This window comes from Gadus macrocephalus, chromosome 22 (assembly GCF_031168955.1).
Source record: "Gadus macrocephalus chromosome 22, ASM3116895v1".
Taxonomy (NCBI): Eukaryota; Metazoa; Chordata; class Actinopteri; order Gadiformes; family Gadidae; genus Gadus; species Gadus macrocephalus.
The window spans coordinates 16,909,883-16,934,683 of NC_082403.1; the positions used below are offsets into that span (position 1 = coordinate 16,909,883).

The 24,801-nt window shown below is 42.4% G+C and overlaps 1 protein-coding gene across 9 annotated transcripts in view; it reads right to left on the reverse strand.

Annotated features, from left to right (window-relative positions):
* Positions 1-24,801, reverse strand: part of LOC132450845 (uncharacterized) — a 36,506-nt gene that overhangs the window by 9,956 nt on the left and 1,749 nt on the right. For 2 of the 9 annotated variants that reach the window (XM_060042986.1, XM_060042978.1), the window contains exons 6-39: positions 24,613-24,681; positions 24,351-24,490; positions 23,891-24,019; positions 22,510-22,564; positions 22,347-22,427; positions 21,255-21,278; positions 20,453-20,490; positions 20,297-20,362; positions 20,174-20,198; positions 20,064-20,087; positions 19,234-19,296; positions 18,981-19,120; positions 18,009-18,113; positions 17,816-17,867; positions 17,505-17,558; positions 17,370-17,411; positions 16,831-16,976; positions 15,836-15,940; positions 15,692-15,740; positions 15,415-15,495; positions 12,786-13,667; positions 12,573-12,647; positions 12,337-12,470; positions 11,913-12,005; positions 10,684-10,741; positions 9,088-9,137; positions 7,775-8,960; positions 6,856-6,977; positions 6,669-6,767; positions 5,738-5,795; positions 5,515-5,628; positions 3,068-3,304; positions 1,691-1,927; positions 334-570 (exon numbers count right to left, since the gene is read on the reverse strand). In XM_060042986.1, coding sequence (XP_059898969.1) covers positions 334-570; positions 1,691-1,927; positions 3,068-3,304; positions 5,515-5,628; positions 5,738-5,795; positions 6,669-6,767; positions 6,856-6,977; positions 7,775-8,960; positions 9,088-9,137; positions 10,684-10,741; positions 11,913-12,005; positions 12,337-12,470; positions 12,573-12,647; positions 12,786-13,667; positions 15,415-15,495; positions 15,692-15,740; positions 15,836-15,940; positions 16,831-16,976; positions 17,370-17,411; positions 17,505-17,558; positions 17,816-17,867; positions 18,009-18,113; positions 18,981-19,120; positions 19,234-19,296; positions 20,064-20,087; positions 20,174-20,198; positions 20,297-20,362; positions 20,453-20,490; positions 21,255-21,278; positions 22,347-22,427; positions 22,510-22,564; positions 23,891-24,019; positions 24,351-24,490; positions 24,613-24,681 — 5,070 coding nt within the window. The remainder of the gene's footprint in view (positions 1-333; positions 571-1,690; positions 1,928-3,067; positions 3,305-5,514; positions 5,629-5,737; positions 5,796-6,668; positions 6,768-6,855; positions 6,978-7,774; positions 8,961-9,087; positions 9,138-10,683; positions 10,742-11,912; positions 12,006-12,336; positions 12,471-12,572; positions 12,648-12,785; positions 13,668-15,414; positions 15,496-15,691; positions 15,741-15,835; positions 15,941-16,830; positions 16,977-17,369; positions 17,412-17,504; positions 17,559-17,815; positions 17,868-18,008; positions 18,114-18,980; positions 19,121-19,233; positions 19,297-20,063; positions 20,088-20,173; positions 20,199-20,296; positions 20,363-20,452; positions 20,491-21,254; positions 21,279-22,346; positions 22,428-22,509; positions 22,565-23,890; positions 24,020-24,350; positions 24,491-24,612; positions 24,682-24,801) is intronic. The other 7 variants (XM_060042979.1, XM_060042987.1, XM_060042985.1 and 4 more) reach the window with 7 other exon arrangements.

Below are 24,801 nucleotides of genomic sequence, written 5' to 3' on the forward strand. Positions count from 1 at the left end.
ACTTGACATCGGGTAGGTGCATGACAGTGGTAGGCCTACCATAAAACTTCAATAGCCCAGGCTTTTATTTGTTTCAATCACCGAACTTTTGAACAAAACTCTTGCTCAGCAAAGGTGGGAAATACAACTACATTTATTATTTAAACCAGTATGAATATTCCTACCGTACGTAGACCTATACACATTACCAGGCTATCGAATAATGCCACACACACACACACACACACACACACACACACACACACACACACACACACACACACACACACACACACACACACACACACACACACACACACACACACACACACACACACACACACACACACACACCTTTTAGCTCCATCTGCGGTATGCTCTCTCCATTGTGTTTGGAGTTAGCTGAAGGCCGGTGGTCCAGTTCTGCCGTTGGACGGCCCACTGGTCCCTGGGGACTGGGTTCCCTACGTGGGGCAGGGTTGGGCTGTGTGATGTGCATCTTGGGTTCTTCTAATGCCCGGGGGAGCGAGGGAAGTGCTTGTGTCGGTGAGCCAGCGGCCATAGGACGAGGGACCTCGTTGCTCTCCTCTACTAGCGACGTGGAACAGAAAGGGGAGGGATGTTAGCATGAGGGCAAACAATGGATGGATGGAAGAGGCCTCTATAGGACTGAAGCAAACCAACAGAAATGGAGTCAAACTGACCAGAACGTGTTGAGCGACCAGCCCTGTATTCATTAATATGTTACCTGATCTGGGCCAGTAAAGGCCAAAAGGTCATGAGGTAGGTTACACCTAGAGGTGGGGATCTCTTAGCACCTCACGATTCGATTCCGATTCAGAGGTCAACGATTCGATTCTAAAACGATAATCGATGCATCTCGAAGCATTTCTTTTTTTTATGTGTACATTTCCATGCGGGATTTTCAAAAATATATACTCGGTGTTGGCTAATCACTTCCTACTTTTGTGATGATGATTAAAGAATCACAAATATGACTTTCGATGAACAATGCAATAATTACTGCAGCTTGCATTGCAACACACTATGGAAGTAGGTAAAAAATAAACAGATTTAGTTTTCTTTTCTTTCTAATCTTTCTTTTCTATGTCATTAAAGAAAAAGCTGCTCTTAGTCAATTAGAAGAATAAGAACTTGTTGGTCGTTGTTGTGTCTGGCTGTGAGTTTGCGTGCACGCTATGCGTAGGCTGAATCGCAATCGCGTCCAGACAAATCAGATTGGCCAATACTAGTGCTGTCAAGCAATTCAAATATTTAATCGCGATTAATCGCATTAATGTCAGTTAACTCTCTTTAACACATTTTTTCCTATTCTAAATATTCCTTGATTTCGTGCGGCTAGCCTTTTAGTGAGATCAGAGAGTGTTGAGAAGGACAGTAATAAAATGTATTTGGTAAGATGGATAGAAGAAGAGAGACCCGCAGTGAATACAACCCGGTCCACTTGACATCGGGTAGGTGCATGCCAGTGGTAGGCCTACCATAAAACTTCAATAGGCCAGGCTTTAATTTGTTTCAATCACCGAACTTTTGAACAAAACTCTTGCTCAGCAAAGGTTGGAAACACAACTACATTTATTATTTAAACCAGTATGAATATTCCTACCGTACGTAGACCTATACACATTACCAGGCTATCGAATAATGCCCACACGCACGCACGCACGCACACACACACACACACACACACCTTTTTGCTCCATCTGCGGTATGCTCTCTCCATTGTGTTTGGAGTTAGCTGAAGGCCGGTGGTCCAGTTCTGCCGTTGGACGGCCCACTGGTCCCTGGGGACTGGGTTCCCTACGTGGGGCAGGGTCGGGCTGTGTGATGTGCATCTTGGGTTCTTCTAATGCCCGGGGGAGCGAGGGAAGTGCTTGTGTCGGTGAGCCAGCGGCCATAGGACGAGGGACCTCGTTGCTCTCCTCTACTAGCGACGTGGAACAGAAAGGGGAGGGATGTTAGCATGAGGGCAAACAATGGATGGATGGAAGAGGCCTCTATAGGACTGAAGCAAACCAACAGAAATGGAGTCAAACTGACCAGAACGTGTTGAGCGACCAGCCCTGTATTCATTAATATGTTACCTGATCTGGGCCAGTAAAGGCCAAAAGGTCATGAGGTAGGTTACACCTAGAGGTGGGGATCTCTTAGCACCTCACGATTCGATTCCGATTCAGAGGTCAACGATTCGATTCTAAAACGATAATCGATGCATCTCGAAGCATTTCTTTTTTTTATGTGTACATTTCCATGCGGGATTTTCAAAAATATATACTCGGTGTTGGCTAATCACTTCCTACTTTTGTGATGATCATTAAAGAATCACAAATATGACTTTCGATGAACAATGCAATAATTACTGCAGCTTGCATTGCAACACACTATGGAAGTAGGTAAAAAATAAACAGATTTAGTTTTCTTTTCTTTCTAATCTTTCTTTTCTATGTCATTAAAGAAAAAGCTGCTCTTAGTCAATTAGAAGAATAAGAACTTGTTGGTCGTTGTTGTGTCTGGCTGTGAGTTTGCGTGCACGCTATGCGTAGGCTGAATCGCAATCGCGTCCAGACAAATCAGATTGGCCAATACTAGTGCTGTCAAGCAATTCAAATATTTAATCGCGATTAATCGCATTAATGTCAGTTAACTCTCTTTAACACATTTTTTCCTATTCTAAATATTCCTTGATTTCGTGCGGCTAGCCTTTTAGTGAGATCAGAGAGTGTTGAGAAGGACAGTAATAAAATGTATTTGGTAAGATGGATAGAAGAAGAGAGACCCGCAGTGAATACAACCCGGTCCACTTGACATCGGGTAGGTGCATGCCAGTGGTAGGCCTACCATAAAACTTCAATAGGCCAGGCTTTAATTTGTTTCAATCACCGAACTTTTGAACAAAACTCTTGCTCAGCAAAGGTTGGAAACACAACTACATTTATTATTTAAACCAGTATGAATATTCCTACCGTACGTAGACCTATACACATTACCAGGCTATCGAATAATGCCCACACACACACACGCACGCACGCACGCACGCACGCACGCACGCACACACACACACACACACCTTTTTGCTCCATCTGCGGTATGCTCTCTCCATTGTGTTTGGAGTTAGCTGAAGGCCGGTGGTCCAGTTCTGCCGTTGGACGGCCCACTGGTCCCTGGGGACTGGGTTCCCTACGTGGGGCAGGGTCGGGCTGTGTGATGTGCATCTTGGGTTCTTCTAATGCCCGGGGGAGCGAGGGAAGTGCTTGTGTCGGTGAGCCAGCGGCCATAGGACGAGGGACCTCGTTGCTCTCCTCTACTAGCGACGTGGAACAGAAAGGGGAGGGATGTTAGCATGAGGGCAAACAATGGATGGATGGAAGAGGCCTCTATAGGACTGAAGCAAACCAACAGAAATGTAGGCACGATAGCTGCACCCCTTTCCTTCGAATCCCTTAAGGAGTCAAACTGACCAGAACGTGTTGAGCGACCAGCCCCGTATTCATTATTATGTTACCTGATCTGGGCCAGTAAAGGCCAAAAGGTCATGAGGTAGGTTACACCTAGAGGTGGGGATCTCTTAGCACCTCACGATTCGATTCCGATTCAGAGGTCAACGATTCGATTCTAAAACGATTATCGATGCATCTCAAAACATAATTTTTTTTTTATATGTACCTTTCCATGCGGGATTTTCAGAAATATATATAAAAATAATAATAATAATACATTTCATTTAGAGGCGCCTTTCAAGACACCCAAGGTCAACTATATATATATATACACATCTGAATTTGCTACTCTGTGTTGGCTAATCACTTCCTACTTTTGTGATGATCTTAAAGAATCAAAAATATGACTTTCGATAATTACTGCAGCTTGCATTGCAACACACTATGTAAGTAGCTAAAAAATAAACAGATTCAGTTTTCTTTTCTTTCTAATCTTTCTTTTCTATGTCATTAAAGAAAAAGCTGCTCTTAGTCAATTAGAAGAATAAGAACTTTTTCGTCGTTCTTGTGTCTGGCTGTGATTTTGCGTGCATGCTATGCGTATGCTGAATCAGGCTGGTAAGATGGATAGAAGAAGAGAGACCACACACACACACACACACACACTGGCAGAGTGGTAGTCGGGAGAGTCGGGAGAATTCCCGGTGGGCCGTTAACGGTTCGGGGCTGTCGGGCTGATTACTGCGGGATAACAATGAGTGACACAAAGACACACACACTTTTAAGGAGTTTCACCTACTCCGTATCCTTGCTTGCCCCAATAAGTTTGTGCGGCGTGCTTGTTGTGTTGTTTCCGGCGTAGCTAGATCCAGTATGGTGTTGTAGTTTTTCTAACGTGACTAGTTATTGCAAGACAGCAGGTGAAAAAACGACAATGTTTGCCAAGCCAAAAGAGCGTCAAACGTGCGATAAAAAAATTAACGCCGTTAAAATTGGTTTGAGTTAACGCCGTTAGTAACGTGTTAAACTGACAGCACTATCAGAAAGACGTAACAGCTAATGACAACATTTAACTCTCGTTCAGGCTCGAACAGAGTGACACACAAACACACACACACTTTTAAGGAGTTTTTCACCCGCTCCGTATCCTCGCTTGCCCCTACAAGTTCATGCGGCGTGTTTGTTTTGTTTCCGGTGTAGCTAGATCCAGTATGGTGTTGTAGTTTTTCTAACGTGACTAGTTCTTTCTAGACAGCAGGTGAAAAAACTACGTTTGCCAAGCCAAAAGAGCGTTAATCGCACGATAAAGAAATTAAGGCGGTTAAAATTGGTTTGCATTAACGCCGTTAATAACGCATTAAACTGACCAATACAAAATTGAAGATAAATTAAATCATTTTAAAACTACTCAAATTATCCCTTTCGAGACGCAATCGTTCTACACAGAATCGCGATGCAGCAAAGAATAAATAATTTTTCCCAACCCTATGATTTACACCCTCTTCTGCCCCTGAGATGAACCCTGGTTAAAGCTTTAACCCCCTCCAGACCAGGCTCACGTCATCCTGAGGGGAAGAGACAGGGAGGGCTTTATGAGGGCCACAAAGGAGAGAGCCCCCCAAGTTCTTAAGGTTATCTAGCAGAGAGTTCCACCTCTGGAACTCTGCCTCATGACATCCAACACTCCAGTTACATTATCACTTTCAAATCTCACCTGAAAACTCATCTATCAGACAAGCCTACTCCCTTTAAGTCGGTTACGTTCTTGGGACTAGAATGCCCCACTCTTTTCTTGTACACCGTTTCTATATGTTGTTGTTGTTGTTGTTGTTGTTTTTTGCTTGCTCTTTGACCTGGGCTGTGGAGCAGCAGATGGGGAACATGGCTGGACTGAGGCTGCTCAGAGGGACCATTGCTTGGCTGGACGGCTAAAGCCCAGTTTCGTATGATGTAGAGAGGTGGCAACACACACACACACACACACACACACACACGCACACAAACACACTTCAGTATGACCAGGTATACATCATATTTTGCACCGGACTATAAAGGGAGCAGAAGGAAAGTCATTTACCATCAGCTGAGCTTGACGCTGCGTGGGAAACTGAGACACATTGGAGGCCTTCTGCTTTGGCTTTGGTGGATGAGAGACTCTGGGATTCCAACAGTTCCCTCACTTTAGCTAGAGCTTCACAGGGAGACAAATCTATTAATACATAGCTTATACTTGAGAGGTACAGCACTAGACGTCACTGGCAGTACACTATTCAACCTTCTCACTTGCTGAGAATTGTTACCTTTTTCTTCAGAAATAGTTCCCAGACGGTTGTAAATCTCACCATTCACCACCAACGTCTAAAATACAAAAATAGGAATTATTTTAGACGTGCTCTGTGTCTAAGAGGCTTTGCTTCAATAACAAACAAACTGAGGGTGCACTCACACTAGGCCATCTGGCCGTGGCCGCTTTCACACCTAACCGTGCTCAAATCTGCCAGTGTGAGTGTGGCCAGTCTGGCCAGGCCAGGCCAACTTGGCCACTTTGGAGAGGTGTGCTGCTACGGTACGGGCCGCCACGGTACAGATGCTAATGAGCCGACACGCGCACATATGCACGGCTACGCAACCTGAGCTGGATGACGAATCGTCCATGCGACGATCATGGATATAATAAAGGCGACGAGCCTTCCCTCCCATTAAACGGTGAACATGGCGTCAAGCGGTTCAACTGTTGGTCCCATAGATAAGTCGAGTGTCTGTTAGCCATTTTGGCAGACGATGCTATTCAGGCACAGTTGGAGAAGACCCACAAGAATTCCTGATGTATTTGGGAGAATCCGCGACCACAGACTCAGCAAAGTGCGAACTGTGTTCTCTGTGTTGTTGTCCATTGTCGTTAAAACTCTGACTGGCGGCAGACTTTATTATGGTCCATGCAGCGGACGCTTGGTGATGACGTGTTACAACGTGATGACGTATGTACAAGAGCCTACCGTGGCCAGGCCACAGTTGCGACGGCCAACAGCCACGGCCAGATGGCCTAGTGTGAGTGCAGGCCAGAGAACAATGGGGCCAGTTGAGCACGGTTAGGTGTGAAAACGGCCAACGGCCACGGCCAGATGGCCTAGTGTGAGTGCACCCTAAATTCATTTAAATTCTGACCATGATTGATTAATAATCATTTTAATTAATCAAGTTTTTGGGGGAAGGCCTGGCAGCCGTCATCACCTTGACGACAGTCCCTTGCACCTTCTCTAGATCAGCCAGGTGAGTGACCGCTGTCAGCATCCTCTTCTCGTCCAAATCCCAGGCAAAAGAATGGAACTTCTGTAGACAGAACATCAGAACACATGTTCAACCTCAGCCCTGCCGGAATCTGGGCTCTGGTCTAGCACGCACACACACAGACACACACCAGATATTTATAACGGTGGCTGTTGCTGGTCATGTGATCCCCCTTTCTCAGCCGGACCGAGCACAGCAGACAGTAGGACTGGCGCCTCTTTTCACATTTTACCACGACAAGGCTGCCCGTTCCTGAAGAAAAAAGAACAATAGTCCAGGTTTCTTGACACCCAGCCAAAAGGTTACAAAAAAAAGAAAAAAAAAGATTAAATAGGAATTTTTACACTGCAAAAAAGAAACACTGGCTTGGCACGCCCTGCAATTTCACTGTCTAGCCTTTGTAAAACCGAGGGGTATAATCCCCCTTCGTCAAGGAGCCGGCTTTCTTGGTTCGTTGGAGTAGGCGGGACTACGCAAGGAGTCCTCTTCAGAATAATTTGCATACTCCAAATGTTTATTTATTTTTGTTATTTAAGCTACTCCCCTGCAAGAATGAAGACTACGTCAGATTGAAGTCTACAAACCGATTAACTATTTACAAGTGCAAAACACCAACATATTCTTTATTTTGCTTTTATTTCTTTATTTTATTTGTTTTTATCCTGAAAGTTTCTCTGGTACTTTCTCCTAGGTCGCACCAACTTTCCCTGTCTTCGTTTAATGCGACTGCATCCGCTTCTCTCCCATGATGGTCAGCAGCTCTTGGATTTCACCGTCTCTTTAGTTAGAACTACTCATGTTGATATCACTGCGTTATCTCTGTTGTAGGGACAACGCAGCTTCACCACGGACCAAGTCCTGCCCCTAGAACAGCGAAGCCGTCTAATCTCAATTACATCAAAATGAAAGAGCCCATATGTGTAGGGTCTGAGAGGGTAAATCGGGGTGCGAAATAAAGCCGGTATATTACCTCGGTCAGTGTAAACGCGTGGACCATGCCGGGGAAAAGGCGGACATAAGACAAGCATATTTGGGAGAAGAACACTTACCGACAACTGGTTGGTTTTTTGACCTTTGGACCTTGGAGGAATCGGCCACCGCTGTGTGGTTTGGTGGGAAGGTGGAGGGGCTGTAGACTGGTGTGGTCGGTGAGGCGGACCCCAAGCCCTGCTCTGTGCTGGCAGTACTTCGTTCCCCTGGCGGTTTGGAGAGGAGCGATCTGGTGGGGGACAGAGCTTCCACGACAGGTTGTGGGTAGGAAAAAATACCACTGTGGGGAATCGGGGTGCTTTTGCACATGATGCTGGCGTCTGGGTTTGTTCGCTCTTGGTCCATAGCGGGAGCTGCGTCTTTAGATGTCTTTTTAACACTAGATTGGGAGGGTGATATAGAAAGCGCCGTGGCAACGGGTTTAAAGAAGGGTGCAGCTATGAATTCTTCAACAAGGGTTTTTGCAGGGATCCCAATTTCTGGCACAACCGATCTGGAAGTCACTGTGATTTGAGTGTTTGCATCAGTGCGCGAGACCTTGAAGGTTGCACCACTGTTGAGGGTGGGGGAAGAGGTTGCTTTGTTCTCGGGCAATCCAGTTTTTTGCGCTTTAGGTTTAGGGGGGAAGAATGTAGTTTTGCCTGAGTCACTCGCAAGGGGAGCAGTGTTAGAAGTAGGCATGAGGGCCACAGATAAAGATGGCTGTTTTGTTTCCGGCAGCGATTGTGAGTCATGGGTTGTTCGCCCTTTAGTCTGCGCTTCAATTTCGGATGAGGTCGCAGGTCCGAGGAATTTGGCAGATTCAAAGAAGCGGACCACTTTTGAGACAGGCGTCAACGCATTTTTGATGGATGGACTCGACTTGGGAGAGGTTTCAAGAGGTTTTGCAAATGTGACCCTGGTTTTGGAGGATAATAAACAAATAGATGGGGCCATGGATATGATGGAGGGTGCAGGTATACATTTTTCTACAATGGTTTTTGAAGGGATTCCAATTTTGGGCACAAACACTTTGCCTGTCTCTGTACTTGGACTATTTTTATCAGTATCTAACCCCTTCACCGATACCCTACTTTCCAGTGTGGATAAGGATTCCACCTTCAATTCTGTTTGTTGTGCTTTAGTTTGATTGGCTACGTGTGTAGTTTCGCCTGTGCCACAGGAAGAAGAGGTCGATAGGGCCAAAGATGGAGATTGCTTTTGTGCTGCTGAGGGTCTCACAGCATCAGGTTTGCATGTCAACACCTTCAAAACAAAAAACAAAGTGCAGTTGGACATGGATTTCTGTCCTTTTCAAGATTACAGAAGGATTTTGAAGTGATTACAGGAGAATTGATTTTTGAATATTATTAGAACAAGATTATTGCTTCACCTTTGGGGCGGGAGGAGATCTCTGCATTGTGTTCTGACATAACAGCAGGCCTGTGAAGATAGACCACAGCAGAACGCAAGATGCATTTCACATGACATACACTGTGGAAGTTTTTCTTTGGTCTCATTTAGGATCTAGTTATTAGATAACTATTTTCGAAGCTAAATTTTCAGAGCCCGACCGATATATCGGGAGGCCGATATTAGGCATTTTTCAAACTATTCGGTATCGGCATTTATAATGGCCGATAAATGAATATTTTAAAATAAATGCTGGCGTTGCATAGTTTCTCCACCAGAAGGCGCTCTAACAACCCAAACCCTCTGATTCAGGCAGAGTGAATGACGGAGATCGACGGAGATCATCGGTGTTGTTCATAGCGGATATAGTGCCCCATTTCGTAGTGGTGTTCGAATTCTCAGTGGTTAATTTCATGCAATATAGTGCATGATATAGCCGACTTAAAATACCCCAAATTTGAGTGTACATACGATGTTCCCTACATGTTACTCCCATACCACAATGCAATAAGGTCGTGTTTTTCCGCAGGAGAAGAAGCTGAATAACCGCGAAAACGTCTCTCTGGCTTTCGTTTAGAAATGTCAACAATTTATAGGGGATTTAACATAGAAAATGTAACATTCAAAATTAATTAAAAAAAACCTTCATCAAGTAGATGTAACATTCAAAATCGACACAACCTCCAGCTTTCCTCGTGAGTCCGGTTTGTTTACATGATGTGTGCGCATCTGTCTGCGTCACACAAATACTTGGCGCATTTACTGACGCAAATGACGTTTAGAAATGTTCAGCGTAGTGTCCGAATTCTCGTTTGTTTGTTCCCTATATAGTGCACTATATCACTATACTATAAACACTATATAGGGAATAGTCAGTGAGTGAATAGGGAACGATTTCGAACACAGCTCATGTGTGCAAGTGTGATCATGGTAAGTTAGCAACTGTCACGAGACATGCATTGCTTGAATAACAATTTAAAGAACATCACCATCAATTCTCTAAAGTCGATAAGCATGACTTAATTCATGACTACCATGTCCAGTTTTGCTATTGTTACGTGTAAGCGTAAAGGAGTGAAAAGGATTTAAAGGATAACTACAAATAACCAATGTTAGGGAAATCTGTTTGTTTTGTTCCGTGTTTCTGGATTTTTTAAAAATATATATATCGGCTGATATATCGGCATATCAGATTTTTAAATCACAAAATATTCGCGCCGTTAGTGTGGACGGGACTATCGTTATTTCAATTTAAATCGCAAAGTGCCGACATGGTCCAAGAATGATCCTTGCTCTGTGGTTCAACATATTGAAGAAGTTGTGTTACTGTTTTTAGTACTGATGCCGTGGCCTCCCAATCAATGTGAGCTTATTCGTTACTATAAACTCGTATGGTGGAGTGTATAGCTTCCAATGGCCATGCACTTGTATTAAACGTATACTCAATGAAACACTTCCACACGATAAGGGAATTCATTTTCCGTTCCCAAAACCATTTTCATAAAAATGTGTAGCATGGCCCAAGGTCAAGAGGCCTAGAACATATCAGGTTAAATCAAGGCAAGGGGTCGCTTACCCAAATCATAGCTTTGTTTTGAAATTTCACCATACTGCTCTGGAGTGAGCTCAACAACCTAGACAAACACAAACGGAAATGTGGGATAAGCATGTGCAGCACACTTTGTCAAAACGAGCAACTATTTTATAGTCTACGTAATTGCAATAAGACAAAAATTGATGTTATTCTCCTGTTTTTTACTTCTCTTCATTTTTTTTACGATTATAGAAAAGCGGTTGTTTCGAAGAGTCACATTTCATTAACCTGACGACACCGTTGGACATAAGTGGTAATTATTCCGAAACATAAAGTATCCCTACCCAAGTTAGCATCATTTCTTATAGTACAAACGGAAGGGCTTTCATCAGTAGGTAATAGAGCTTTTATAGTCGGCAATGTTTGTAGCCGTGTTTGAAATGCAACACACTGTAGCATTATACTAGAATGGCATTTTTGCCATTTGCACTTTCGGCCGTGTGTTTCCTCTACTCTGCTTCATTCTGCTGTGTTTCTTCTACTCTGCTTCATTCTGTTGTGTTTCCCGTACTCTGCTTCATTCTGTTGTGTTTCTTCTACTCTGCTTCATTCTGTTGTGTTTCTTCTACTCTGCTTCATTCTGTTGTGTTTCCCGTACTCTGCTTCATTCTGTTGTGTTTCCCGTACTCTGCTTCATTCTGTTGTGTTTTCCCCTCCTCTGCTTCATTCTGTTGTGTTTTACCTAGTCTGCTTCATAGTACTTAATCTCATTACTTATTATAATAATAATTTGTGACTATAATAATTATCTCCCCAAGCCCAGTCTGTAACGACTTGGTTTGTGCATAATGAGAATATTTCACATCTGGTGATATAATCATGTAAATATGATTAAACATTTGTTCATATCATATCCCACCGTATGATGATTATACTCCCAGGGAAATGGTTTCCTTATCCATACAAAAAAGCTTTAGTTGTTTTCTCATAATAAGCCTACAAGATAAATTGTGCGTATTATCACGAATGTTTTCTCGTTTTGACGGGACAATTATCTCATAAAATGTCATAACCTTGCTATTTTTCTATTCTGGCAGCAATGCGCCATACAAAAAGAAGAAAAAAAAAACGTTGCAACCTTCTGCGTACTCTGCGTATGGGGAGCTGACCAAAAAGCCGATGCCAACCACTAGGACTATCCAATGACCCATTTATTTAAAGTCTGAACGAGGATTGAGAGAATTTTATACTTTTTGAATGTCATTTCACACCTGAGCTTCTCCAAATCCAGCCCGTCGTTCCTGTTCAGCTGCAGCTATTCTGACGGCCAACTGCTGTCGTTTCACATTTATGGATTGCAATTTCTGAAATGAGCAGATTGAAAACGACAGACACAATGAGAGGGTTAACGTCTCAAGCACTTAGGTAGTCATACCTCTAAATGCAAATGTTAACCCTGTCTGAAAAGGTAATTAAGGTTAACCGTTTGGTTACCTCTTTGTTGCATTCTAGATTAAAGAAGTAAAGGTGACAAGAGCTCAATTAAATTGGAAAATTCACACTTTAAATGAGCATATGCTTCGTAGTGAACTCTTAAAGTATGTTAAGGATTGTATAAAATCCTGGAACAGATGGTAGAACGAGTGTCTGCCAGACATGGCTAAGTGTACCAATATTAATTCAACATCTACTCACCAGATACCGCATTCGGTGTTTCATTCCAGTGATATGTCCAAGGATGTCTTTCTCATGGACTTTCACGCAGCAGCTTTTGCAAAGGTAGATTGGAGCGTATGGTTCACAATGGCATTCAAAGAGTGCATGTAAACCTAGAGAAAGGAAAGTGAAAAAAAATGGTCACCATTTGAGATCATTGCTTTTAGAAGCATTTATAGATACAATTAAAAAAAAAATATTTAAGCGTTACTGACCAATCACTGGCTCACGATCCTTCATCTTGATAAAATCCCACAATTTATAAGGAATTGCAGGAGGGCTAGCGAGAACTGAGGAACAACCATTGTGGACCACATACATATCAATCAGTGAATTGCATTGCAATGAAATGGTTTGGATTTACTAGCGTTCCAGCCCAATTTGGGAACCCTTCCAAAAGCAACCCAAATATAGACGGCAATACTCACCTTTATCTAGTTGAGCTCTAGCTGGTTTGACATCTTCCAACAAGGCCTTTTCTGTGGCATTCCTATCATCCACTCCGGTCAGATGTCCAGAGGGATTTGCTGTTGTTTTTGATACATCCACAAGGCAGAGTCGCAGTCGTTGGCTTCCAGCCTCCTCACTACTTCCTCGAGCCTTCCTCTTTCTCGACATGGCTGTCTCTTCCATGCTTTCTGCGGTGCACATTTGTGTTGAGCTTTCGGTCCACACCTGTACTCTGGCCTCTTCTCCCTCATTCTCCGGCTCTTGTTTAACGTTCACAGGCGTCCCAGGCTGCCCTGAAGCCACTACCGAGGGCACGGTCTCAACCTCTTCTCTCGTTTTTGGTTCCTCTTTGACTTTCTTTCCAGGATGAGCGTCCAGTTCCATGCTTGTTTCGGATTGCGATTTAACAGGGCCTTTTGAGGAGGTTTCAGGGGTTGCTGTTCTACCCCTCTTTTTCGTCACTTGCATTTCATTGGTCGCCACTACCGAGGATACGGTCTCAACCTCGTCTCTCGTTTTTGGTTCCTCTTTGATTTTCTTTCCAGGATGAGAGTCCACTCCCATTCTTGTTTCGGGTTGCGATTTAACAGGGCTTTTGGAGGAGGTTTCAGGGGCTTCTGTACTAACCCTCTCTTTGGTCACTTTCATTTCTTTGGTCGCCCCGCCGGTTGGACCACCATTAGTCTCTGCAGGTATGTTGGGTTCAGTTTTGGGGGCGATGCGCTTTGGAGGGGTGTAGCTTATGCTGTGGAGTTTGTTCACAGCAGGTTGCCCACCCTTAGTGGTCCACTTCTCACTCTCTGCTTGAGGCTCCTCTTTTGCATGTCCATGGCCTATCTCCTGGAGCACTTCATTTGGGACTACGAAAGAGGAAGAGCAATAAGTTGATGATGAATCTCCTGATACTCCTGATCCATCCCAGATAACACTCCAAAGCCTACACACCCAAACATCCTGCCTTCCTTTAGAAGAACTTGTTTGACTACATTGATCAATAGACCCAAACGCTATTAATTAAAACTTGGGAAAAATTGGGAAAGGGTTATCTTCCAGGCTGCTCTAGCGTGTATCTCAGATACACGCTCTACCACATATAATTAGACATACAAATACAAAGTCATCCTCGTGAGGATGATCACCAACAACTTGGACTGAAAAACAGGAGGAAAGAGGTCATGCTCAGAAGAAAAAAATGAATGTTTCTTTGAATCCTATTTGAGGAACTACATTGCCTTGTTTTGTTTTTTGTTCTGTACATTCCTTTGTCTCTCTAGCCCTTACCTACCTTGGTGGGGGGTCATACAACGGTGATTCCTCTGTCTCTATGAGTATACTCAGCAATCACATATTTTACTTTTCGTGAAACATAATTTGTAATTTCCCTTTGTTTACATTAACAGTTACTTTATTAGGTGAGTGCTACATGCAGCGCTCAACTATTGTTCTTCATAGGTTTTATATTTCTCTACAAACTTTGGGACCCATCTCCTTCCTAATTTTTTCCCCTGGAAACTCCATTCAAAATTTTAAATGTTAATAGCTTGGAATCGCGCGCTTCTTTTCAGATTGATCAAATATTTTAAGATATTCTACTTTTAAATTAGTATCTTTTTTTTAACATGGGAGTCAATAGGGGGAGTCCTCTGGTACTTCAACTGTTTAAGACGAAACTAAATCAATTTTCAACAGTTTATCTTCGTTCAAACCATTTAAAAAATCGACACACTTTCGATATCATTTAAACCTTCTTCAGAATCACAGTTTTAGTTTCATACCGGCTTCGTTTTCAGCCGTTTTCATTGAAGATATCTGCCCATTCTGACACTCTTACTTATCGTAACTCAATCATTTTATCAACCTTCGTTCAAACCATTAAACAAATCTACACATGCTCAACGGTTGCCCTTTTAAGGACGCTACGTCATAGAACGCCGAAAAGCACTGTTCCAATGTTGAGGACAATCGGAAATTCGCGCCCTTTTCGCATCCTTTATTTTTGAGAATTCCGCGATATTTCAAGGATGCTCAACGAGCCAAAATACCCACAATCCTTTGCGTTCACACGCTGTGCACATTGAGAGTCCCCCAAATGCGCTGTTTTGGTGTCTGTAGCTATAATGCAAATGAGGAGGAGCGAGGCGGGTCAATGAGGAGGGTGGGGGTGTGACCCTGAGCAGCTTGCAGCCACGGTACCATGCGCTCTTTTTACAGTGGATGTATCGCAATGGCGAGGCGCACACAGCCATTAGCCGTGTTCTGTAAATATTCTAGAACACACGGGAGTTCTGGAGCTCTATATCTAAATATTATCATAGATTATGTGCTCCGGAACCCTCGATTTCTTTTGCTCTCTTAGTTAGTTGAAGGGATTAGATCGCGGTAGATCTCGGTTATTTCCACCACAAGATCTGGAAGTAGTGCTGGTGGTTGACAGCTCACAGAATCAATTACTTGGACGTAAAAAACGTATACCAAATTTGCTTGCTGAAAGATGTCATGCCCTATTCAAGTAGTAGAATAATCAAAGTTACATAAGAGTTAAGCCACTTAATCACTATACCCAGTACAGACTAAAAGAAATCATAGAGAAAACATCTGGTCACTTACCAAGTCTCTTTCCAGCTGCCAGCACAGGGATGAGCTCACAGTTACTCTGTCTCCGCTTCACACGTTGGAGTATTTCAACAGCTGAAACAGACGAGTAAAATATGCATGTTAAATCTTGTGTAAAAATTCCCAAATAAGGAAATTCATTATGCCTTTCGTAATTTCCCAAGTTCTTCTTAAATCCGGAAACAAAAAGGAGACACTCCAGAGATAAGGAAGTTTTGAACAGACAAAAGAAAAACATTCAGTCCGGACTCTGTAAAATGAATGTCCTTACCCTTTAAATATTCTTTCGAATCAAAGAGAGGTTCGTCAAGCAATAGAGTCTAAAAGTAAAACAGAAAATTATGAAAAAGACAGTAGAAGCATAGATATGGAAGCTCGAGGTTTTGAATTTAACCACTGAACCACAAACACTTACCTGCATTTCTGATACTGGGTGTCTTTCTGCTGCTTGCTCTGCAAGATCCAGTAATGTTTCTCTACTTACATCACTGCAATCCAATGAGCCACAGTGGGCTTTTTCCTACAAAGGAACACAACAGAGCATTATGGTTTCACATCACATATAGAAAGCAAGTCTTCAAAAAGGGATAGACCAAGAGTTGAAAAGTTGACACGCCTACACGGCAAAAGACACCGGGAGCCGGTAACCTCTTTGCTGACATTCTGGGTCCAGGGTTGTCCATAGACTGCGGTTACCCTGCGAGAGTGCAAATATCCTACGACTACCAGTGCTTTGATTGTACAGGCGTGTGAGCCCCAAGCCCTCTCAAACTATTTCCATAAGTCAACGAAGAAATAGGCACGTCTACTACCATAGGCCAACGCGTATATGGGTACGACTATAAGGACTGCAAAAATGTTCAACCAAAATGTGCATGTATAACATTTGTATTCACATTCTGCTTTATTTGCCAGGCATATTTTTGCATTTTGAGATTAAAAGGCTAATTTAGACATTGGACAGAAATTACATTAGTTTGAACTCAAATTATGCCTTGCATTTGGAAGATGTATCTTTAAATTTATCCAGTTCAATATTCCCCTTTTTGACTACCAAATCTCAATATCTCATTGTAGCAATATCCATTAATACTAGTCACCCAGGTGACTTTTCTGGTCTCCTCCACACATACAGGACGCAGGGTGGTGGTGGTAATCTGGTTAATTGTTAAAGTAGTGTTAATCTAAACGGAAAGGGTGCTCAGCTGCCATGCAGGAGATCACTCCCGAGTGTGTGTGGAGATGGCTGGTCTAAGCTGTACACACTGATTACTCAGTGTACAACAGGTGTGCAGCCTCACCCAGCCCCAGAGTCCAATCAGACTCCACCAGGTGAGGCTGCTTCAACCAGCCATCATCCACACACATTCCCACACTCATCAAAAGCCGATTTACTTCTTTCAGACTCACCAGGAAATTCTTGGCATGTTCATAACTGAGCACGTGGGCAGTGCTCTCCTTTGTTCCCAGATTTCGGCCACAGAGCAAACAGAGAAATTTCCATTCCTTTGAATTCTGTCCATGCATCATGCTGTACTTCACCACAAAATCCTGACCTAAAGAAAGAAAACAGAAGCGGAGGAAAAACAGAGCAAATGGAGGGACACAACAAAGTAAATGAACAGGGAATATACATATCCCCCGAGCGCGAGGAGAGAATAGTCGGGCACGTGCAAACAAACAAATCACAAACAAATCAAAAGACCATGTGACGACACGGTGCAGGAGTAGGAAGACGGAGGATGGTAGAGAACCAGTGTTCAAGAACACAAAAGTTACACGAATAAACTGAACAACCATGTATATTTGACAATGCAATGAGCATTAAATAACCCCACAATGCTTCTCTGAATAACAAAGATATGTTCAACAATAAAGATACAAATATAATTGAATGAGACAAGTTTAACATAAAATAAATACCAATCAATAAAAATACAAGTGCTCACCTAGCAACGGAAGTTCAGGCTTCGGGTTGGTCAGGCATGGAACTGTGATATTATGCCAAAATGTACATTTGATTGAATTATTTACAATTGTTTGCAATTAAAATATAAATAAAAAAGGAGAATTTGATTACCAACCGTCATTTCTCAAATGTTTCTGAACATTCCTGAGTTCTTCTCCTCTAGTCAAGTCTACAACAAAACATAAAAGGAATAAGTTAGTAAATGGTAATAATTATGCATTTGTTTTTTTATTTGTGTGAAACCTTAATGTGACCGTTTAATGCTGCCTTCTTGGCCAGGTCTCTCTGGAAAAATGATTTTTAATCTCAATAAGACTACCTGGTTAAATAAAGGTTTAATACAAATAAAGATGAATACAAATAAAAATAAGCAAAAGAAGCATTCTTACAAACTTCCACTGTGAAGGTTGTGCTAGAGCTACTTACTGTAGAAGGTCATCTTGAGCGTGGAAAATATGGAGTAAGGTATATCAAAGACCTGTTAGAGAAATGATTACATTCATTCTTTCCTTTAAAATCTCAAAATTAAGGGAATGTGTAAACAACTGCTTTGCACAAATTGGTGCAAGTCACTTTTGGTAGTTCTACTACACACAGAAGTGCAACACATCCCTTGTACCTTTAGAATGCGATCTGCATAGGCCTTTTGCTCTTCCAGTGCTAATTGCCTCAGGACCGTTGTGTCCATATCGTCGTACCATGCAAACGGCACCCTCTGCTGCAGCTGTGGATCACCCAGAAAGAGAGGAAGAGAGCGACCGCCAGAGGGCGAGATCCAAAAAAGAGCGAGATTGAGGGAGAGGAAGAAGGGTCATTGTACTACACTTTTCACAAAAGCTTCTCATGGGTAAATCATCGATATGAGAGAGTGTGAGCGGAAGAGAGAACACTAACAAATTTGCCTGAGGCATATCTTTCATTGCAGCAACTTAACTTAAAAAAGGTTGTATCAACGATTTCAGGCTGAAACATAAATTATCACTTTCATCTGATTTTTCCTCACGATCCGCTAGCTGCCCGCCCCATAAGCAGGCCGTCAAAAAAAGGCATCTCTGTAGGCAGCCTATGCTCGGAGATCGTACAAAAAACAAAGGCTACCACCAACCACTCAAAACCCCAAACAATAGTATTCCAACCAATCACCAAAAGGGGGTGAGTGTTGTGGGGTTTTGCAAGCTAAGTGGGAGCTGAAGGAGGGCAGCGTCTGTCTTGATCAGGAGCTAGAATGGCTGAATCAATCCCCAAGAGGAGGAGGATGAGGGAATATCAATGTGTATTTTCCAAATCAAGAATAAGTATCGGGAAGGCTATGGAAAGATGCGTGTTCATGATAGTTTTTCTTGATGCATTAAACATGGAAGTGAGGGGCTAGCTGACTGTTTGTACCAACAGAAGTGACGTCACCCAACATCGCTGATACAACCTTTTGAAATTCTTACAAACATATCTTCTAAAGCCAAGGCTTGCAAACACCTTTACCCTTTCCCCTGCCTAAAGTATCACCACGATTTGCCTCTGCCAGGGGATTTTATATTTCTTGCCGTTCTTCTAGAACTTCTTCTAAACGTCCTGTGGATTCGCATCTGCTTACCACTGTAAACAAGGCATGCCTTTGAGAACTCATGTGCGTCAAGACTTCTGTTTCCGAGAAGTACTCCGAACAGGCAAAGCATAGGTAACCTGCTGGCCTTTTCACCTTGGAACAGATGCAGACCACAATGAAGGGAAGACCTGAAACATAATGTGTTTGTTTGAGAAGATGAAGACCCTAGACCCTAAATGTATATGTAAAACAAACCAAACGTACAAGTAGGACCATCCAATGTTCTAAGGGAATAACGCACCTATGATGGGTTCTTCCGACCGACATCTCATTAAACCAAACAGCTTCAAGTAAGGGATTCCTGCTAACATTTGAACAAAAAGGATGCCGTGTTAATGTGACTGCTGTAAGATACATAACTTTTTAACTGAAACTATGATAATGTATATGCATCATGCTGATTTGTCTACAGCAAGTAGCGACCGTCACCAAAACATCCAGAAGTTTATTAACCCGACTCTGCATGTCTTTTCATGAAACCAAATCGTGGTGCAGCATGTCATTTCCATGCAACTAAAGTGTAGTGTAGCTAAGGATTGGTGTTTTATTTATTGTAGAGTTTGGTTTTGGTTTTCCCTGGGATTAACCCAGGATTAGCCGGAACCAAGTTGACCTTTGACCTTATTGTTCTAACCTCTCAACATCTGGTTCACCTCATAAGTGAATACGAAGAGATGGAGAGGATTTCATTTAATCAGAGAACCTCACTGCCTTACCTCTGATATGACTGTAATGTCTAAGAGGTGAATTCTTTATCATGTTATCTACTGAGAATCCGGAGGAGGATAAGTGTATATACATCAGTGGGGACCTGAGGTGGGGGACACAGGTGAAAAGTCTAATTCCTAGGCCCATTTTGATTTGTCACTGCATGCAGGAGGAATCCACACATTTTGGCAATTCAACCTGTCCCCTGATCCAAAGTTCTTTGCAAAAGTACTCAGGTTCTGTTTTTACTTTTTAATTGAAAATAACGTCTATCTTTCAAACCTCGGCTCTCTTAGTTTGTGTAATTGTTGTGTTTATCCAAGACACAAGGAGGTTAAACAAGGATTCAAAACTTAGATTTACCTTTTTGGTGTTTATCTTCAACTGCTGAATGAGTAAATAACAGTGTTAGTGATCACAAATCGTGGTGGGGACATGGAAATAATAGTACAGCTTTAACCAGAGAAACGTACCTGAACCAAATATACTCCTCTGTTCCTGGTAGCATTGGCACATAATAAAGACAAAAGTATGTTAGGGAATATTTCAATATAAAACAATAAAATACAAAACAACGATGATGTAAATTGGCTTACAGAAGCATGGGTCCAATGGTTCAAATGTTTGGTGTAGTTGGACATAAGGTCATCGGACTTGCAGTTCTGACAAGAGGTGAGGAAATTATAACAATTAGTAAAAATTAGGAAGGCAGTCAGCCAAGTAGAAATGTCTTGACCTCTGATTAAATGTACCTGGCATCGTAGTTTTAAAGATGGATTAGCGGGATGTTCTGCAAAGAGGCAAATCAAAATTGTAGATTTATTTAGCTTTTATTGACAAAGCAAAAAACAAAGAAAAACATTTGCAAGTTATAGGAATTAAAGCTAGAGCAGGCAATTTGGAGAGACCAGCCAGAGCAAGCTACATTCTGAAAGTAACCAACCGAAAACTAAACCCCGGCCCTCCCTTCAGGACTTCCTCCAGGGCCACTTCCCCAAAACATGTGACTAGCTCGCTAGCTTTAGCAATAGGTCTGCCTATCCTAGTCCTGGGAGACTCCCGTCTGGCGAAATAATTGTGAGGGAAGACTGCATGCAAGAAGCCGGATCAGTGGACAGACAGTTAAGCCATTCAAATGATATTATTGATAAGAACTATTACAGGCCTGAAATAGCAAAGGATAAAGGATTTTTCCGTTATTTTTGTAAGAGCATTTGATTTAGTGATTGCTGTCGGGATGTTAAGAAAATTACAATCAATTTGAAATAAATGTTTCTGCCCTACATTTAAGTGGCTGAGGTGGGGGACACAGGTGAAGTGTCTAATTCCTAGGCCCATTGGGATTGGTCACTGCATGCAGGAGGAATCCACACATTTTGGCAATTCAACCTGAACCATGATCCAAAGTTCTTTGCAAAAGTACTCAGGTTTTGTTTTTACTTTTTAATTGACAATAACGTCTACCTTTCAAACTTCGGCTCCCTTAGTTTGTATCAGTGTTGTGTTTATCCCAGACACAAGGAGGTTAAACAAGGATTCAAAACATAGATTTACCTTTTTGGTCTTTATCTTCAACTGCTGAATGAGTAAAAAACAGTGTTAGTGATCACAAATCGTGGTGGGGACACGGAAATAATAAGTGGCTGAGGTGGGGTGGGGACACAGGTGAAGTGTCTAATTCCTAGGCCCATTGGGATTGGTCACTGCATGCAGGAGGAATCCACACATTTTGGCAATTCAACCTGAACCATGATCCAAAGTTCTTTGCAAAAGTACTCAGGTTTTGTTTTTACTTTTTAATTGACAATAACATCTACCTTTCAAACTTCGGCTCTCTTAGTTTGTATAAGTGTTGTGTTTATCCAAGACACAAGGAGGTTAAACAAGGATTCAAAACATAGATTTACCTTTTTGGTCTTTATCTTCAACTGCTGAATGAGTAAAAAGTGATCACAAATCGTTGTTAGTGATCACAAATCGTGGTGGGGACACGGAAATAATAGTACAGCGCTCCAACTCGTCATTCTACATTGGAGGGGCACCTCTGTGCTTTCATTTCCAGCCTGCCTGCATCGCTGTGCTCGTTAACCTCTCTTGCTGATTGCAAACTCAATACTAAATTTGGGTGTAGGCCAGGGAAGCTAAACGTTTAAAAAATTAATCAGTCATAAACAGTAGGAGCAAGATGTGGCAGATGCGTTTGACGGACTCCGAAAGTGTGTGAGCATCATTGCCATTACTTTCTCTAAACAACCTATGCATCTTCTTTGTACTTCTCCTTTGTCAGACTTTAAAGCCCCTGAAAGGAAACTTCGTCGGTTAGGGCCTAATAATCATTGCAACAAGCCCTAGCAATTAAAACCTTTGTTTACTTCCACAGTACTATGATCATGTTAAACTTTACAGTCACCACTACATTATTTAAAGGAGGCGTGGATAGGTGTTAATCAAGTATGCAAGCAACACTCTGATCACAAAGCTAATCAGCTAAATGTATTTAGAACAAACATTTTTATATTTATTTATGATTATTCATACTCAAATGTTGGTATATGAACACTAAGACACTTCACTTTTAAGTGTCATCATGCAGGCAGTTTTTACATTTTTTGACAGGTTGTCGGAGGCTTTTAAACTGCTACTCACCAAGGGGATCTCCAGGTTGTATGCTAGTGATCAAGCTTCTCCCATTGCACTCCATACTGATGGGTTCCAGTGTGGCCAAGGCTGCAAACACCAAGGAAACGTGTTAATACACTATCACCTTGAGGATTCTGAATGATTTATCAATACACTTTAGATGACTCACCTTTTGAATAGGATGCCTCCAACAAATTAAGCACTTCGGTCGTCACTGTCAATTGCTTTAACAGAAAAAAATATATGTTAATGTGTGGAAATAACTATAATCCCAGCTGGCACCTCTGACTACTTCCTACTGACTTACTTAACAAACAGGAGGGGGGTATGGAAGAAATTAACGGTTACATTTTATGGCAGACTATGATTATTATTAGGCCTATATATCATATAAATACATTAATAGTGGAAAGTAGCTAATCATCTGAATTTCTATAAGTGGGACTTGACAAGACACCAGAGTCTGCCCCAAACCTATTTCTGGTGATCTCCCAGTGTACTTATCAAGGGGTCAGTTCCATTGGTCAAACCTAGAACAATGGAACGTGTTGATATACGTCTCCCGTCATTGTATGTATAAATGCTGATTTAACGGTCCCTGCTAGAAAAAAAGAAAAACCACTGTATAAGGAAACCTTAAGAAGCGCAATAGTCAAGACATCCAGCAGTTCTTTTGCAAAACAAACTCGGCTTGGTTGTTGTTCTCGGATAACAATAAAGTCTTATTTCATTCTTGATCCGGACCCCTCGATTTCCCTTACTCTCTTACTTGATTTAGTTGAAGTGATAGGCAGGTTATTTTCTACCACAAGGGCGGGGGGAGAACAACGATATCCTGCACATCATCTCAGGAGAGATAGCCCTGCGTTCCAAAATCTGAACTATTCAATTTTTTCAAGACTATGCAATATCTTTTTTGTGTTGCCATTTTATTGGAAACAAGGGGTTAATTTAGACTTTAAGAATGTGAACTGAAGCCCAGGGAAGGGTATATATTTTCTATTATTCTAGTTTTAATTTTAGTCTTAACAATTTTATTCAAACCAACTTCCTTTTATCTATAAAGAAAATATTTGAAGGCATATGTTGGCATCATAGATATTTAAAATTGCCCTCTTGATCACCTCTGGGCGGGAGTAGCTCAGGAGGTAGAGCGGGTTGGCTGGTAACCTGAAGGTTGTTGGTTCGATCCCCGGCTCCTCCTAGCTGAGGTGTCCTTGAACAAGGCACCTAACCCTGACTGTTAGCACCCGACGAGCTGGCTGTCGCCTTGCATGGTTGACTCCGCCGTTGGTGTGTGAATGTGTGCGTGAATGGTGAATGTGAGGCAATATTGTAAAGTGGTGGCCAATGGTTAGATAAAGCGCTATATAAATGCAGTCCATTTACCTATGTTATAATTGGGCTTACCTAAGTTGATTTAAACTTTTCCAGTTCATTTCAATTTGCATGTACTGGTTTGTCGTATTTATATTAAGACTATTGGACTTGTTCATAATCAGCCTCTTTTCAGCCTCTAATTAGTTCAGTAGACAAAGTGGTGTGCAGACCTTGATGCTGTTGTTGGTCCCACTCCTTTCCTCCGCTTGCCGTGCATAATGCAATATGCTGGTTTTGAAGAGGGCGTTGCACTCCGTGTAGCATTGCTTGGATCTCAGGGTTGAGGGGTGCCATGCATTCTGCATACAAACACATTTCCAGGTCATTAAATAGTACGCGCACAAAACAATTTTATCAAAGTACGCAATTTGACAAAAATGGTCGGGGGCATGCGGGTGTAGTGGCTTATTGCAGATCGATTGCCAGGCGAAAGGTACTGGGTTCAAACCCCAAATGTCCCCAACCTGCCCGCAGGCCTTCCTGAGCATGATGCCTAACCTCTACCTGCACAGTGCACACTAATGGCGATGGGCATACATCTGAATTCACAGCAGAGCTCTTTGGCTCTTTTTTTTCTAAATGACTTTAAAACTAGGAGTCACTCTAAAGAACCACATTGGGTTCACTTACAATGTAGCGATAGACGTGGTCGAAGCTGATGACATGGCTGATGACGGCGTGTCCGCGCAGTGTGATCTGGCAGAGCGTGCACAGGTGGAACCTCTTACCACTCTCCCCGTCACAGACGCATTCCACCAGGTGCTGGAGACCTGCAGGGAGAACACAACCACATATGTGGAGGCGGAGCGCGAGTCAGCTTATAAAGAAAGTTATCCCTCCTCCTGGCTGACCGCGGTCAGACCGACGGTGTACTCCTGGTGTGTGTACTGACCCAGGAGGGCGTGCTTTCTGCGTGGGAAGGCCACGTAGCTCTGCACCGATATCCGCTTTGGTTTGCCCTCTAAAAAATACCAAGAACACGTGTTAACCACTGAACGCTGAATGAAGGAATTACTCTGAGGGCTTCAGTTGCTGTATCGTAATAAACAACTTGCTTGAGTAGAATTATAAAAAAATAAAA